Source organism: Chrysochloris asiatica, unplaced genomic scaffold (assembly GCF_000296735.1).
Source record: "Chrysochloris asiatica unplaced genomic scaffold, ChrAsi1.0 scaffold00141, whole genome shotgun sequence".
Lineage (NCBI taxonomy): Eukaryota > Metazoa > Chordata > Mammalia > Afrosoricida > Chrysochloridae > Chrysochloris > Chrysochloris asiatica.
The window spans coordinates 169,694-187,043 of record NW_006408659.1 but is presented as its reverse complement, the minus strand read 5'-3'; the positions used below and the strand labels follow the sequence as shown (position 1 = coordinate 187,043).

Genomic DNA, 17,350 nt, shown 5'->3' with positions numbered 1-17,350 from the left:
TGCCAGGAGTTCAGAGGAGGGACATGAAAAGGCGGCAACACACTAAGTCAGCACCCCAGCTTGGTTTTATGTTTGTTTTCTTAAACCTGCCAGCACCAACCCTTCACCGCCTTGTCAAATTCAAGGCCACCTTGGAGAGACGGTACTAGGCCCTACTTTCAAAGTCTTTGTGATTCTTACCCACCCACACCCCTGTTTTTCTAGGCCCAGGGCCTGTGCTCACTCATAGGGCAATGTAAGCCCTGTAGGTGACCAGGCCAGGAGGAACTTCAGGGCGGCTTCAGCTTCACACATACACTTCTTCCTTCCCTGCGGCCCCAATGAATGCCCTCATGATTTAACTGTCACGTGGGCAAGACAAACCTTCAACAAGCCCACATACCTGCAGCCTTACACCACGATGTGCAAAGAACTATTTGCAGATAACACTTGTACGAATTTCAGTTTTGCAAATAAACACAAGCCAAAGAATGATAACAATATCCCTCATTAAATGCCTGTTTGCTCGGCTGGTTCAATTAAGAAGTGTAGTGGGTTATTACCATATGGTTACGAGAAAGGTGTCATGCCTCTTGAGATCTTAATAAAAGAATTACTGAAATACACTAGCCGTGGCTCAAAGGCTGTCAAGTACTCTCAGGCAGCTAACAGCAAACAATTCAAAAAAGAGTAAAGCACTTCTCCAAAGATGCAAGCTGAACATTTCATATTCAGGAGCTACAGTACAGTACACTGTACCAATGACCATGTCAGCATCTCACTGGGGCCAACAGGTCTGCTTCATAATCTCGCATCTGAATGAAGGGCAGGGAGCTCAGAGTCTGTGCTCCCAGGAATGTGGGCGATACACAACAGGTTTGCTGCCTGCTTCGAGCAGTTGTCTAAATCACCATTCTCATCAGCTTGTGAAGGAGCCCTGGTGATGCCAACAGTTAAGCGCTCAGCTATGAACTGAAAGGTTACAATCCATCAGGGGCTGGCTCTGCAGGAGAAAATGACCTGGCAGCCAGCTCTGCAAGATTGGTGGTGTGCCGGGAAGCTGGTTCCAACTCACAGCAACTCTGTAGAGGGTTTCCAAAGCTGTACATCTTTATGGGAACAGAAAACCTCATCTTTCTCCCAAGAAGCAACTGGAGGATTCCAACTGCTGACCTTGTGGTTAGCAGCCCAACATGTAAACCCACTTCACCATCAAAGCTCCTTCCCTGGTAAAGATACAGGAAACCGGAGAGAGAAATTCTACTCTGTTCTTTCAGGTTACTATGTATCGATCAATTCCATGGCACACATAATCAGCTTGGTACACACACACATACATGCAGGTAAGTCAAAAAGTTATTGATAGAAAAATCAAAAATCATAGAAATCTTTAGTAAAACTCTCAAAATGTGAAGCCATCATTTCTTGACATATTCTCCATCTAGTGTATACATTTCTAAAGGGCAGTGTTTCCATATCTCTAACCCTTTCTCACACTTCAAGCTCACCAGCTACTCCTTGGAAACCCTATACAGGGTTGCTACGTGTCGGAACTGACTCCACCCCTTCCTGGAGGGGTCTCTGTAAGTCAGAACTGACTCAGTGGTACTTAAAAACAACTTCCACCCTCCCTGGAAGAATTCTGAGCTCTTCGATTTGTACCATGTCAGAACATTAGTTTGGATATATTCAAGGGACTCAAATCATTTTTTTAAAATGTTCTTTGAACTCAGGAATTAAAAAGAAGTCTAAAGGGGCAAGATCCAGGCAGTAAGGTGAATGGGAATGAGGTTTCCTGATGAATTCTCATAAAACAGCCCTTGCTCCCCTTAAAGAATGAACACATCTATTGTCATAATGGGAAAAAAAAAATTTTTTTTTTTTTTCCCTTAGCACAACTTTCCTGGCCTTTTCTCAACAAAGCTTCCAATTTTTCTAAAACGTCTTTATCATAAGCCCCTGGGATAGTCCTGTGTCCTTGGAGAAAAATCTATTAAGATTACCCCTCTGGAATCCAAGAAAACAGTCATTGTAACCTTCTGGGCTGCCTGAAATTTAACTGGTCCAGCAGATGCCTTCAGAAGTCACTGTTTTGACTGGCTTGCCCTAATTAGACTGACAAGTAGACTTCTGAAAGAACTTGTCTGCAGCTATCCAATGAATACAGAGACATGCTTAAACATGTTATCTGGAGTGAACCTGTGCCATGTATGAACTGGAACCCTAGTAGCATTACTTTTTGACTTGCTCTGGTAGCGTAGTGGTTACGAATTGGGCTGCAAACTGCAAGGTCAGCAGTTCGAAACTACCAGCTGCTCCGCGGGAGAAAGATGAGGCGATCTGCTCCCGTAAAGATGTACAGCCTCGGAAACCCTGTTCAGGGTCGCTATGGGTCGAAACCGACTTGACGGCACTTAACAACAACAACATCCTATATACAACCACAAATCAGCAGTTCAAATTCAGCAGCCACTCTCAGAAACCCTATACAGGGTCACTATGAGTAGGAACAGACTTGATGGCACAGGATAACAAATTATTTTATTTATATATACATTGTTGTTGTTATTAAGTACCGTGGAGTCAGTCCCGACTCGCAGTGACCCTGCACAGGGTTTCTGAGGCTGTAAATCTTCATGGGAGCAAAACGCTTCATCTTTCTCCTGTGGAACCGCTGGTAGTTTTGAACTGCTGACCTTAAGGTTAGCAGCCCGATTTGTAACCACTACGCTACCAGAGATCCTATACACACATACACACACACAAGAATTCTGGTAGCGTAGTGGTTATGAGTTTTTATGGGGGGAAGTTCTGGTGTAGCACGGTTGGATAAGCGCTAGACTGTGAACGACAGGGTCAGAGGTTCAAACCCACCAGCCACTCCTTGGAAACTTTATACAGGGTCGCTATGAGTCGCAACAACTCAATGGCACTTCACAACATATATATTTGGGAGTACAGCCTTATCATCAGAAAAGGTTTAACCCATGCTTCTCTGCAATCTTTAACTACATGACGAAGAAGAATCACTGAAAGTGCCCAGAACAACCTTGCAGCCCAGAGAGGAAGTCATTGAGAAATGAGCTTGAGTGCAACCCTGAGACCTTGGACAAACACCTTAGCCAAGAAGACTGAGCTATATGGAAAACTTCAGCACGGTAAAGAGAAATCATCTGCTCTCAATGATAAAGAAACATTTTGACCTTATATACAGAGGTCATGAAACACAAAAGATTTTGGAAGATTGTCAGCAAGAGAGCCTGTCTTAGAAAATACTTTCTAACACATGAACAGCTGCTGGACTTTGTCTGGCCTAGGCTCTGCTCATGAGAGTTCATTCCAGAATCAACTTTAGAGGGAATCACCTGTCCCAAAACTCAAGACTCTGCCTCTAATTTACATCTGAAGGCAGGGTGTTTGCAGCTTGCTTTGGGCTCCAAAGGGCAGCCAACTTTATTTGGGTTCCTATACATGCTCAGTTTCTGCCTTATTGGAGAACAGTTCAATGGGATGGACAGAGGGTAAAGGGAGTAAGGAGTAAAACATTCCATGCAGGGCAAACAACATATGCAAAGGTCCTGAAGCAAAAGCGAACACAGGCACATGAGGACTGAAAAGTGAGTGCTGGAGTTCGCCTACCAGCCAAATGCCATGGACGACAATGTGGGTTATGAAATGAAGCTGCCAGAGATAAGGCTGGGTTGTGCAGGGTCTTGTTAACCATACATAATCGGTCCCCCGAACAATAAAGTCACCGAGTGGTCAGTTTTATGTAGGGAAAGTGACAATCAAATGTTACGCTACACATTAAGAAGACCACAACGGCTGAGAATAGAGAACGCACCGAAGGTGAACCAGGGTAGAGGTCTGAGTGGATTAACCAGGAAGTGCCTGTTGGAGTCCAGGTATGAGTTAAGGGTGCCGTGGATCGTGTGGTGGAGGGAAAAGACAGAAGTAGCAGATTCGAGTGGAGAGCTGGAGATGATTTTTGGAACTTGAGAGATGGATTACATGTGAGAGAGAGGTACTTACTTGGTGCCCTCCTGATTCCTGACTTAAAGCACCGGGTGCTCTAATGTTGGTGCCAGGCATCCAGGAAGGACCCTTGGAAGTGGAGTGCTTTTAGAGACCTGAGTTCAGTTTAGACATGTTGAATCTGAATAGGCAAGAGGAGGGATGAGCCACTCCCAAAAAATCCAAACTGCCCCTTCATCTGGGTTCAAGAAGTGGTTGCAGTTACTTACAGTGGACAGTCCATGATTTTGCATCATCACTTTCTTCTTAAGTACAGGTCTGGAAGCATGTTACACCTACTTTCAGTCTTCTTTGTGCCTTTATAGTTATTTGGTTTCCTCCCAGAAAGAGGGTAAGATGCCACCCCTCAAAACCCAACCACAACCATTGCTATCACACCGAATTCTGACCACCCCATAGGGTTTCCAAGGCTAGAAATCTTTTAAAAAGCAGACTATCACATCTTTCTCCTGCTGAGTGGCTGGTGGACTTGAACTGCTGACTTTTCAGTTAGCAGCTGAGTGTTTATCCACTGTACCACCAGGCTGCCTTCCAGAGTAGATCTGCCTTTACGGGGTTTTCAAGGCTATAATCTTCATAGAAGCAGTCGGCCACATTTTCCTGTCCAGAGTCATGAGTGGAGTTTGTCATTCTGATAAAGAGCCAAGTGCTTAACCAACACGCCACCAAGGGCCCATACCACCAAAATGCAGACAACCACAGGTGGTTCAGGAGCTCTGGTGGGGCTGTGGGTAAGTGCTGGTTCTAACTGCAAGGTTGGTGTTTTGAATTCACCAGTAGCTCCACCAGAGAATGCGGCAGTCTACTTCAGCAAAGATTGCAGCCTTGAAAACCCCATAACAACAGGTCTGCTCTGTCCTATAGGGTTGCTAGGAGCTGGAACTGACTCAACAGCCAACAGATTTGATTTTAGGTTGGTGGGTAGCTCTGGATAGGCCCCAGGGCTCCTAGTCCTGCCTTCCTGGTGGCCCCAGCTTCCCAGGGGCACAGCTACCTGACCTGTGGACCACGGGAGCCCAAGGAAAGGCTGTGTAGATACAGTACGGGGCTCTAGAACAAGTGTCCTCTCAGGATTCCTTTCTCCAGGATCAACCGCAATTGTGTTCAGGCCACAAGTGGATTGTCTTAACATCTTAAAAGGGGGAGGAAGGAGAAACCCATGCTTGCACCAGCAGAATGATTTGAAGAGCTGATCTATCCACACCTACCCCCATCTTCCTAAATGCTTAGTTACCACTGTAATAGGTCACAGTGACATTAATGCTACACAATCCCCAATGTTTGTGCAGTGGAGGGAGGAAGGGAGGGATATCAACAGGTGTCTCTAACCCTGCCCGGCATCAGATACAAACAAGGCTGGTGGGGGCCTCTGTCACGTTAGTCCACACACCGCAGCAGGACAGGGAGGCCCAACTCTGAACTGTCAGTTCCCCCCGACAGGAATGATGTCACAAATCTGAACCCAGGATACCAAAGCAAGGAGCAGTGAGTGACGCCATGGGAACTGCCAGGGCTCAGCAATGATATCAGTGGTCCCACAGCAGTAAGGACCACCACAACCACCACAGCAACTCACCACTCTCAGATTCCATTTGTAAAAACACAAGGTGAGAAGAGGGGGAAAATGTTATTACTGGTGGAAACACAAAGGAAAGTGAGTAAAGAAAAGAAGGAAAAAGAAAAAGATAGGAAGGCAATGTCAAATTGTTGGGTCAACCCTTCCACACACAGACCATGACATTTCAGCTGGGATCAAGTTTTCCAATGACAACGGCCCTGCTGGCGAAAAGGGAACACATAAATTCTAGCTAATGAGTGAAAACTTATTAAGTTCCAATTAAATAGCAAGACTACCTTATAAGCCAGATTGTAACCCATTCCGGGCACATCCTCTGTGCACCCCCACCAAAAGCCACCCGTAGCAGTTTTGAAAAGCAGCCGGTGCTGCAAACAGAGGTATCTTTCAGAGAGGGACAAGGCAGGTAATGGCAGTGAAGCTCTGGAATTCCGCTTCAATAGAAAGCTTGTCGTGTGCACTGTGGGAAACCTGGACAGGCTTGGAGCTCACCTGCCCACTAAGTGAAATTCAAGGTCGGTCTTTAGAACCCAGCGCCACCTTTAAGGGCTTTATCTTCCTGATGAGAGATTAAACACTCACTTAAAGTTTAAATGGACTTTTAAAAAGTCACTACTTTGATCCTTTTAGTAGTCTACAAGATTTTAAAGTTGTAAAACCATTAAGATCTCTATCCCAACGATAATTTCGGTCACATATTCAGGGGCTGAGTTAGCTGGAAGTCTGTGCTGGCCACTTAATATTCCAAGTTAAAATTCTAGGAAAGTTAAGCAAGAGAGACCATTGAGGGCTGGGTGTGGGCGGTGGGACAGTTCCCCTAAGCACCTGGAGAGATTGATTCGATTGTGACCAAGTACTGTGAGCCAAGCCACGCAGTTTCACTCGTGTTCAGAGAAAAGCCTGTTGATGTGATACTTACGAACAGTGTCATTGCTGGAGTCCCACGCCTCCACAAGCAAAGTGTAGGACCTCTGAAAAACAGATAAACCACCATTTAGTCACTCAAAGCCAGGGATCACCTTTCAAATGTCATACCTTCTTGACCTCCCCACACATCCCCCTGACAAACAAAAGCATGAAGCCAAAATGAAAATTATATTTGCCATCAACTTGACATCGAGTGTGTCTAAATCCAGACCAACTCCCTTCGCCTCTTAAGTACCTGCCCAGATTGACAAGTGACTCCATTCACCTGACAGGGCCCCGTTGCTGTCACCACTCAGGGCAGCTCAGTCTTAATCAGGAAATGCCACCTCCCTTTAGGTAGGCACCCAGCATAGTGTTCTAGAACTTTCCAGACCCCAACCCTGGCACATAAGCGCTTTTATAGGATTTATTCTCAGCTAACTAGGTATTTGTAGCGGGTTGGAGGAGGGGGTAGCCCCATCCAGTGAGGAGGACTGGGTATTGCTAAGATTACACTTTGGGCCGTGGTGGGACTGTCCCCAAGGAGGCCCCCTTTTCCTTTTCAGAACCCCTTTGAAAGCCCTGTCTGTGTGTGACCATCACCACTGCTCCCACAAGTATCAGGTAACTCTAGGAAGCAGGGGGGGAGGTAGGTGCAAAGAGACTCTGAAAGACAAAGAAGGCAGGAGGGGGAGTGAAAGGTAGACTCTGGGGAAGAAAAGTACAAAAGGAAAAATAACTACACACCCCAGGCTTCTATTTATTGATGAACTTATCTGTCTATAAGATCTAACATTCCAGGAATAATCAGAGTCCACTAACTACTACACAAATTCCCTAGATACTGGCCAGATGCCAGCGCTTATTTATACTATAAGCCTCTTTTATCTTCTACTCTTATCACAAAATTCTACCTCTCCCCAAATCAACCAACCCATTAGCAAATTCCCACTTTTGCTTAAAATGTGGGAATCCTCATTTGCAATTTAAAGTGAGGTCCATTTCACAGACCACAACTAACAAAACCAAACTGATAGCCAGTCAAGTTGACTCCAACTCAGTGACCCTATATGAGAGTTGAACTGCTCCAGGAGATGCGTGAATCCTTATATGCTTCCTTGCTTGGCCAATGTCAGATGCCAATACTTCAGAAAAAATTGTTCATATAGATTAAATAATATGCTGCCAGAAACACGCTGCCACCCAAAGAGAAGGCATCTAGAAGGGGAAGCTAACAACAACAACAAAAGGAACTTCATTCATAACTCAAAACAGGTTCACAGCCCTCACTTCGACACAGCAGGTCGTCTTGGGATATAAAAATACCTTGTGATAGACTGCGCCTTGGAATTCAGCCGAAATATGTTTCATACTCAAAGCAGACGAGGATTCCATTTCGTTCACTGATAACTGTGGGAAAACGCTCAGAAAAGCAAGCACAACCGGGCAAGCCGGGGCACATACCCAGCCCTCTCTTGGTAGTGGCCACCAGACCAAGTTCATTGTTGTCCTTGTTAATATTTTATTAGTGAAAGTTACACCTTATTTATTAGCCTCTTAACGTTTCCTAGGACTTCCTACAAATTACAGGACTCTTCCCAAAGAGCTGCAAGAAATATTTCTGTGACTGATGTGGGGTGAGAGTCAAGTCAAAGAAGGCCAGATGTGGTGCCGATTTGGTATAATTAAACTTCATTTGCTGGTAATGTGGAGACCCATGTCCTACACTTCAACAATATTGTTGTAATTAATCCTCTGATTAAATGCACTGATACCAAGAGTTTTGACAGTGCAAAATACATAATCCCCCATAAGGAAAGGCAGGACTAAGCTGGCAGGCAGGTAAGAGCTCTGGTTAATGCTCAAGGAGCAAGTCACTTGTAGGACTTGCCCAAGAAAGCCAAGATGTCTACTAGGCTCATCCTTCCCTGAAACTGGGCAGACCTAAGCGCTGACAACCACCATCCCGCCATAAGGGAGAAGAGTAAGACACAGAGCTGTAGAAGGCTGGATTCTCAGAGGTAGGGAGCTAGGATGAGGACAGGGGGAAGTTGCAGAATCAGCTAAAAGTTCCAAAAAAAGCCTGGCCCTTCTCTCTCTCCCAAGCTTCAGAGGATGAATTATGGCTCTGAGACACGCCTCCTGGGGTAGGAGGATTACTCCTGCTGAGTCTTTAGAGAAAAGGATTCCCTGTAAGGCTCCTATTAGGAGGCTCTCCTACCCTCCCACTCCATCCCCACACTATAGATCAACAATCAAGATAATTCAGCAATGATTATTACTTACTGGGGAACTTTAATTTTTCCCAGGCCCACACTTGACCTTTGCATATCCCCGGATATACATTCAGACGCTGAAATCACAGATCATGCACACCTTATGCCATCAAAGCAGGGTACCAGGCCACAAATCAGTAATCTGCTATGATCATGTCACACCCAATTAGCTATTGAAATTCTGACCCTCAGCAGAGGCTGAGTTCCAAAGGGAGGCTGGAAACAGGTGATAGGAAAAGATGATGGCAGCAAGAGTAAGGGAGATGTTTAAACTTATCAAGCTCATCCTCAACACAAAACCAACAAGTTTTTCTTAGAGTCACATGACGAAAATAAAATCAATATCGTTCTATGAGGTCATGTGGCTTTCATTTTCCTTAAAATTTTCTAGAATGACCTAAGGGCAAAGTAGGATGGATATGTAAAAATACCACCACTAACCAAAAATACCCAACAACTGTTGCCTGTCCAGTAGATTCAACTCATGGTGACCCCATGTGTGCTGGAAGTACAACTGGGATCTATAGGGTTTACAATGCGATTACTTCACCAGGTCTTTCTTCTAAAGCACCGTTGGGTAAATTCACACTAGCAACCTTTCAGTTAGTACTGGCACCACCCAGGTACCCCTAGGAGGGATGGGCAGTTAACATTTTCATCATGTAGGTTTACAAAGTCAATCTATTTTTAATCCCTTCCTAGCTCCAGCTACAAGCCCAGGGGGATCTTGTCAACTCAAGGAAAGTTGGTTCCCATTCTCCTGTGGCCAGAAAGAGAAATGGTCAGCTTCTCTCAGTGTTACCGTTGGGGAGGACTTCCATGGAATTTCACCTAGAGGAGTACCCTGGCATCAAAGTCACTACCCTGCCAAGGCTGCCCCCTCCCTACACCCCCACCTTCACCCCCCGCCATGCTCCCGCCCTGCCTGCACTCAGCCGTGCCAGGATTGTGTTCTGTGCCCTGTTCCACTTGACAGTGGTTACCTTGGCATCAGGCAAAGTGGTAAGCACTTAATTGCCACATTAAGAAGGGGGAGATGTAAGAAACAAAGGTAATTGTGTTGGCAGCTGGGAGCTTCCTTTTCCTGGTAACAGTGGCAGCTAAACTAAGCCCTGAGAAGCGGCTGCCTCCCCTCCTGCCAAGCTGACGGACACAAACAAACCGCCATCCAAACGGCACGTGTGCAGCGTCCAAAAATCCAGGCTGCCCGACGACGGGGCAGGCCCACCAGTGCAACACACATCCTGGGAATGCCTGGTGTGCCAGTGTGGCCATTGTGAAGGCAGTCAGCCCCCGGGTCTGTCCAGGCCTGCGCGCTGCTGACTCAACTGCCGCTTCCTGTTGCTTGCCCCATATTAGCATTATTTTTGGAGCGGTCCCATTATTCTCTGTAATCCTCATTTCAGTCAATTCGACCATACTATTATCCTGCCAGCATCTGGGTGGCCAGAGCATAACATATTCCAGTCACAAAACATATTAAACAGAGGAGTTTCTCTAGAGGTTTCATATGTGGGCACATCACATACACTCATACATACAATTCGGGTATTGCGGGACTTTGGCCAAAGTAGGCTATGAAGAGACAGCTACTCTATAGCATCTAAGCAAACGCAACTTTACTCAAAAAAAGCAATTCAGTCTGCAGAGCTTGACAGTTCAATAGAGTCCGATCTAGTTACAAAGGGTGATTTTCTCATGAAAGCCCACCTCAAAGACTCCCCAAGTGGCCCCAGAGCTCAGATCCAGAGCTGAGACTCTCAATGAAATGCCCCCACCCCATTCCCATCATTACCCTTACCTGTTTGAAAAGCATCCCACTGATAATTAAATGCACCAGTTACAAAAGGGTGGCAAGGTTAATAGATAGAATACCGAGAAGCCAGCCAAGCACAACGGTCCAGTTCACACAGAGCAAGCCTGAACAAGAAGCCTTTCTACTTATTTACCAGAAGTGTACAAAAACTGGGCTGAGCTGGTAGAGAGAGGACTGAGTGTTTGACTATTTATGTACCACTTTGAACCACTGGGAACCACGGTGCAGAATTTCTGCCCTGCATGCACACTGTCCCAGTGTGCCATCAATACCATAAACACAAGGGCCACAGGGTGGCTGTGGCCCATGCAGTGATCAGAAATGAACAACAAAGCCACAATATAGCCACTAGCTCCTATGCACCAAGATAAAGAAAGGTTGGTCATTTCTAAACCCAAAACCCTTCCTATCCTCCACCGCCATTCTAGGGAAAGGGAAGAATCAGCACGTTCTATGCATCCTAATGTATCTCCTAAACCCACCCCACTGCCATCAGGTCGACCTGACTCACAGTGACCCTCCATGACAGAGAAGAACTGCTCCCTAGAGTTCTAAGACTAAATCTTTACTGGAGGAGTCTCATCATTTGCCTTCAGAGCAGCTGGTGGATTTCAACAACTGACCTTGTGGTTAGCAGCCTAACGTTTAACCAGCTGAGCCATCAGCACTCCTTACCTTCCTAAAATTGGGGGAAGTGCTATAGTTTTTTAGTTCTATAATTTTAAAAAGCCAGAACCAAGCAAACCAACTATCACCTCTCTCAGGAGCTCCAAACTCAAGACCTAACCTTGGGGGTCAGAAAGAGGTAAGCAGGTCACTATACATTACACCAAGGGGGAATTCTCAGGATTATTTGCCTTTGTAGATTACCATGCTAATTGTATGCACATCCAGAGATTATGCATTCTTACCTTGTAACTAATCTTGAAAGCCTGACACTGGAATCAAGTTCCACAATGGCCAGTATTGCTTGTGAATTCAACCAAGGCCTTGGTTTGCATTCCTGTTTTCAGATCAGGAACATGAAAAGTCCTTGTTGTATTGGCTCTGTTTTTTGTGTGTGTGAAGAACTTTTTTCTCCATGCTAACTTTCCATATGCCTGCTGTACAAAATGGCTCTAAGGTACTACCAATTGGCTTAAAGCTTTGTAGGCAGCATTCAGACTGTGGGTTTTCTGTGAAATTACCTGACAAATAAACCGCTGTCACCATAGGTGCTGTCTCTTTCTTACCCAGCCAACTCTCTCAGTAGCCTCCCCACCAAATGCTTCCACCATTTTCTAAAAATATTTAAGTCCCTGGGGAATTATGGGTGTGGAGCTGGTGGGTTGCACACTGACATAAGTACTGGAGGTTTGAATAAGTTGCTAAGAAACAAGACAAGACGGAAGAAAACACAGAGGGCTACACCTGCAAGAGAAAAAAAAAATACTAGAACCCAAGTACCTTGAATAAGGATTCCATTTTGAGAAATCATCCTGCAGCCACTCAGTATAGCCCTTATAAAGTAAGCACGCTCCACTTTCCTGTAACCTCATGTTGCAATGCAGATGTGTCATTCCAGTGCTTTTAGTGTGAGATGGGCTTTTTACAGCAAAACCTCTGCTCTGAAGGCGCACGCGCACTCGCACACACATACACGTGCTATGTGTTTATACACATGCCACATGCTAACGACACCAGTATATCAAACACTGGTGACAGACAAAAACTCAGTTCAAGTGAGAACCCAATCTCTCCACCCTTCATGTGTCCACACCACATCTAGGAGGGTGCAGAGACCGGGAAATACAGCAAACAACATCAAGGCAAGGACTTATCAATGATTTAGTAATTCTCTCACAAACATCGTGGCATCCAATTCTGGAGCTAGGCTAAAGTGTGAAGGGGGACAAGCTGGGATACTTCTCACATGTAAGAATATTGGATTGGATTGCCTTAAAAAACTAAATTAATCTCAGTAAACCTTTTTACAAGGGCAACGATACGAAATATGAGGTTGAGACATCACACATGACAATTGTTTCCCTCAAAATTTCTGCAAATTTTTTCACTCTAGGGCCAGCAATGCCAATGCAGCTAACTAGGGTTTCAGGGTTCCTTAAAGCTTTCGGGGTTGAGTTGTAGTAATTATGTTAATGCATTTTTAATAAGCAGGCACTACTGGGATTTGGCTCTAATTTTGGGAGGTGCCAACTTAACCATTTCAGTGATTTATAAATGGTTATTCCCCAATCATTTCCCATTGAGCCCAATTACTTCTCAGAGTGATGTTCTTATCATTCAATCCCCCAATTTGAGGATCATAAATCAGGCCAGTTGCTTCAAGCCAAGCCTCGCCTCTACAAACAAGTAACAGTAGTAGGAATTGAAGCAACTGATTAAAAACCACCACAAGACTAGGGCTGAGAAACAGACACCAAGTTGGTGTTATCAGGTAAGATACAACAGCTCTAAAGTGCTTCACAAGCTGACACTGCCATAGAGATTGCATTCCATATCTGACCAAATTGCTTCCTCCTCCTTCCTCTCCAGAACATGCGATACTTGTTTGATTGGGATCGTAATTCTGAGCAAAGATACATAGCATACAACCTACCTTCTAAACTGATCAACCCTGCACTACAGCCCTTTCAACTGTCATGAGTCTGGGAGGATCCATGCGGACTGGTATCTCTGCCCAGGGGTTGAAAGTGTAGGTGGCTGAGATTCCAAGTTAGTTCAGATCTCTCTCTCTCTTTTTTTAACCTTTTGAATGCTATACCAAGTTCAGTTCTGATTATCTCTTTCAGGAGATAAGTTATTGTAGAAGTTATACTATCTTGTTCAGCTACCTGGGTGTTTTACTTAAATTTACACTCATCCTAGAATCACTCTTGAAAGCTACATACTTACTATGGTACTGTTTTCCCCACAGTCAGAAAAATAAACGATGGCAATGCATCTAAACTCTCAATTTTCTCTTGGGAAGTTATGTTTATGTTTCAAGGAGGGCCTTTTTGGGGTGGAGGCTGGGTACAGACTTGTTTATGAGTGATACACACACATCTGGCCCAACTTCAAAAAACAAACCACATGCCCGGTGTCTCCCTCCCCAGCAGTCTCCCATTCTAGAAAAGCCGACAGTCTATTTCATGGTCGGTGACCCATGGGGCCTGAAACCACAGAGAAACACTAGCAAATGAAATGCTTCCCGTGCTCTTGCACGCCACTTCCCCGAAGAGCCTCTCTGCCAAATGTCAAAAGGGGCAGACACACCTTCTGGGTCACTTTCCAAGAGCCAGCCTGAGAAGCCAGGCTCCTCGTTTTTATGCAAACCATCCTGACCCTTCTCTCCAAAATGAGCCTCAGCCAGGCCTCCTCCTGCTTTTCCACATCAGTAATAAGATTCCTTTTATGGTCTTGTGAAAAGCGAGGGGCTCCGGACAGATTCTCCGGATGGTGGAACCACCTGCAGGCCCCTTTCTCCCTAATTCCAAACACATATTCAAGAGCAGTCAATATTCCCACTGCATGTGGGCCCAGCCAGACTCAAAAGTTCTCCCTAATAGGGGATTAGCACATAAGATAAAAATACTCATTGCAGAAGTTAAAACCCATAACTGAAGCAACCCTCCAATCTCAGAGAACTCCACACACCACAGGCTGTTTTTTTATAAGCCCTTTTCTTATTTAATTGACTTTAAATATATATATATAAAACAATCCTCTCACACAGCAGAAGCCAGCCCCTCCAAATGTAGGTCTTTGGAGTCACCCCAAGCTTCAGCGGACCTAGCCAGACACACTCTCCCTAGCTCCAAAAGCTGAAAATCACAGACTGAGCCCACGGGTAGGAGGCAGCAGAGTGCACCCACCCCATCAGAGCACGTGGCGGAGTGCGTTCCTGTGAGGCCTGAGCTACCCCCCACCCAGCCTCCCAGGCCATGCTGGGCCAAGCCCCAGTTCTGGCAATGAGTCACACCTCCTGGACATTGGGAGCTGGGCAGAGGGCAACCCCAACATTTCCCTTTCCTCCCTTTCTGCAATCGCACTCATCTTCCTTCCACCCAATTCGGGATGTTGCAAGGGCTCTGCTGAGGGGGGAGGTCCAGCTGGGCCCAGGCCTGCAGCAACTCTAGGGGTGAAAGAGGGGGTATGAGGGTCTGTGCACTTGCACTCACAGGCAACGTCTCCCGTGGGCTGCCCCTTCCCTACTCTTGGTACTCCTCCGAAGGGCTGCGGGGGGCCGTGCGCCCGCCTGGCAAGGACGCACCCCCACCCTTCCCAGGGAAGTTTGCAAACACAGCTGTTCCAGAGCCCAGGAACCGCTGGAAGAGAGGCCAAAAGGGCTGCACCCAAATGGGCCGGTAGGGGGCGGGGGCTCCCTAACCCACAGCTCTGAAAAGATCTCGAGACCCACCCCCACACCCCCGTCCCCGTCCCCGTCCCCGTCCCGCGGTGGCCGCCGGGGTGCGTGGGCCCAGAACGGAGCCCGGCCCCACAAGCACGAAAAACTCCGGGGGAGAAGCGGGAAACGTGCTCCCCCCACCCCCTCCAGGAAGGACACACCCGCTCTCCCGGCCGCTCACGGAAAAGGGGAGGGTGCCAATTTGGACGGCGATGGAAGGCCGTAACTGCTCTCAGCCTCCTTCCACCACACACCAGGTTTAATTGGTTAAGCGAAGAGGCCACCTATAATAACCTCCTGTCTCGAGAGTTATTCCCGGGCCTTCAAATTGCAAGTTTAAACCGGCCTCACTAGGCGTTTTGCCGCGCCACACCGTCTGGGGGTCCCCACTTTCGCGCTCTCAGCAGAGTCGCCGGCATAGGGCCTGCCCCAACCGATCCTACCGAGATCTAACTTTAAAAAGCCTCAGCTCCCTAGCTCCCCAATCCCAAGACTTCCCGAGTTACTGCCGAGTTTCCAGCCGAGGCCCCTTAAATGCTCTCAAAGGGAAAAGCAGGACTCGGTCGTGTGTGGGGCGAGCTTCGGCCGGCCTCCCTCCCCGCGTCCGTCACTCACCGGCCAGGCGAAACTGAAAGGCAGCACGATGCGATTGCGGTCGTTGCCGCGACTGGCCTTTAGGTTGAAGTTGTTACCCCCGATGACAGGCGTGGACCCCGATCCGAAGCTGCAAGGTCCCCCGGCAGTGACGCGGGACTGGTATTCCTTGAGGCACACTTTGAAATACGTGTCACACTCGTCGCGGGTGCACTTGCGGTCCCCCGGGCTCCTAGCGCCGCTGCAGCAGTTCCCATTCTGCAGTTCGCCGTTCACGTTCTGCATCGACAGGATTTCCAACTCGAACTGGCCGGAGGCCCCGCACACCTGCCGACGAGGGAGGAAGGGAGAGAAGTCAGCACGGGGAAAAGTTGTTTTCTTCGAGGGTGGAGATGGCGACTCCCCTCCCCGCCCGCCCCGACGAGCCCTCAGCACCAAGTGAAAGTAATTTTGCAAAACGGAGTTCAAGGGCTCAACGTGATTCTGGGACAGAAAACGCACGAGTACGGGAGATATCCGACGACTGACCGCGGGGGACAGGAACCGAACAGACGTGCCTCCAGGTCAGCCTGGGGAGGCCACGCTTAAGAGACCCCCCCAGCTCTCAAAGCGACAACAGACGCGCCCAGCCCAGGTGTGGCCGCTGGTGTGCAGAGGCCGGGCCCGAGAGCCGGCCGCTGGGCTCAGGAGCCGGCCACTGGGCTCAACCGCAGGCGTCCAGAGCGCTGCGAGGAAGGGGAGAGGGAGGCCCGGCGGGCTCCTACCTTGGCTCGCAAGGCGCAGAGCAGGGCGAGCAGGAGGCTCAGGGGGCGCCCTGGCCGGCCGCGCGTCCGTAGGGACCGCATCGCTGCGCCGCGCGCCGCGGGCACTCGGGACGCCGCCGCTGCTCCTCGCGTTGGTGCTCCCGCCGGTGCTGCCGTCGCCGCTGCCCCTGCGGCCGCGGCGTTCCGGCTCTAATATACTCCGCCGATTGGAGCATGCACGACTGGAAAACAACACCACTTTTCAAAAGCTCTTTCAAGAGCGGCCCGTTCCAGAAGGCAAAGAGCCCGGCCTCCTTTTATTATTCTGATCGCTTCTTTGAGGCGCTCCCCCTCCTTTTCCACCTCTCGGCTTTCTTTCCCTCTCTCGCGCTCCCCTTCTTTTATTATTATGATTATGCGCAGCTTTTTATTCCCTTTCAGATTAGCTGCATGGAAAAGGGGAGGAGGGAAGGGAGTAAAAAAAAAAAATCCCGAGGCCCGCTCGCTGGCCGGCCGCAGGTAACACAATGACGCGCGCCCGCCTGGCTCTAAGAGAAGGACCCTGAGAGCCCGTCTGGGAGCCGCGGCCGGGGCTGGCCACCTCTACCCAGCATGCCAGATAGGGCGCATGCGCCTATTAATATTCATGAGGGGCGGGAGCCTCAAGAACACGCCCATTCCCTCCCTGGGTGATGGTGAGGAAGGGCCCGGGATAGGGGAACGATGGGAGGAACTTGGAAGGGGCTCAGGAACGCACAATGTTGTGTAGACTTCTAGGATACCCGCGCAGACCCCTGTCCTCTGGAGTTTGGGGCCAAGAGTTTCTGAGGGGTCGCGGTCGGGAAGGTGGGAACACAGGGGAAACTCAGGGCCGCATGGGTCCAGGTGGTAACCCTTCGGGCGTCGGACGGCTCTCCAACCCGTCGGGGCCCCAGGTGTAGGCGCCACTGCGCTGCCGAACTGTCTGAGTGGGGCCGCTTCCGCCTTCCGACTCGCCTGCGTCAGCTGCGGCTTTTGCCCCAGGAGGAGGGCCTG

General features: G+C 48.2%; 1 protein-coding gene across 1 annotated transcript in view; it reads right to left on the bottom strand.

The window, feature by feature from the left end:
- Positions 1-16,841, bottom strand: part of JAG1 (jagged 1) — a 39,781-nt gene extending 22,940 nt beyond the window's left edge. The window contains exons 1-3 of the mRNA XM_006870390.1: positions 16,337-16,841; positions 15,594-15,899; positions 6,510-6,561 (exon numbers count right to left, since the gene is read on the bottom strand). Of these exons, the coding sequence (XP_006870452.1) occupies positions 6,510-6,561; positions 15,594-15,899; positions 16,337-16,417 (439 nt within the window). The 5' untranslated portion in view covers positions 16,418-16,841. The remainder of the gene's footprint in view (positions 1-6,509; positions 6,562-15,593; positions 15,900-16,336) is intronic.
- Between the last annotated feature and the right edge of the window lie 509 nt (positions 16,842-17,350).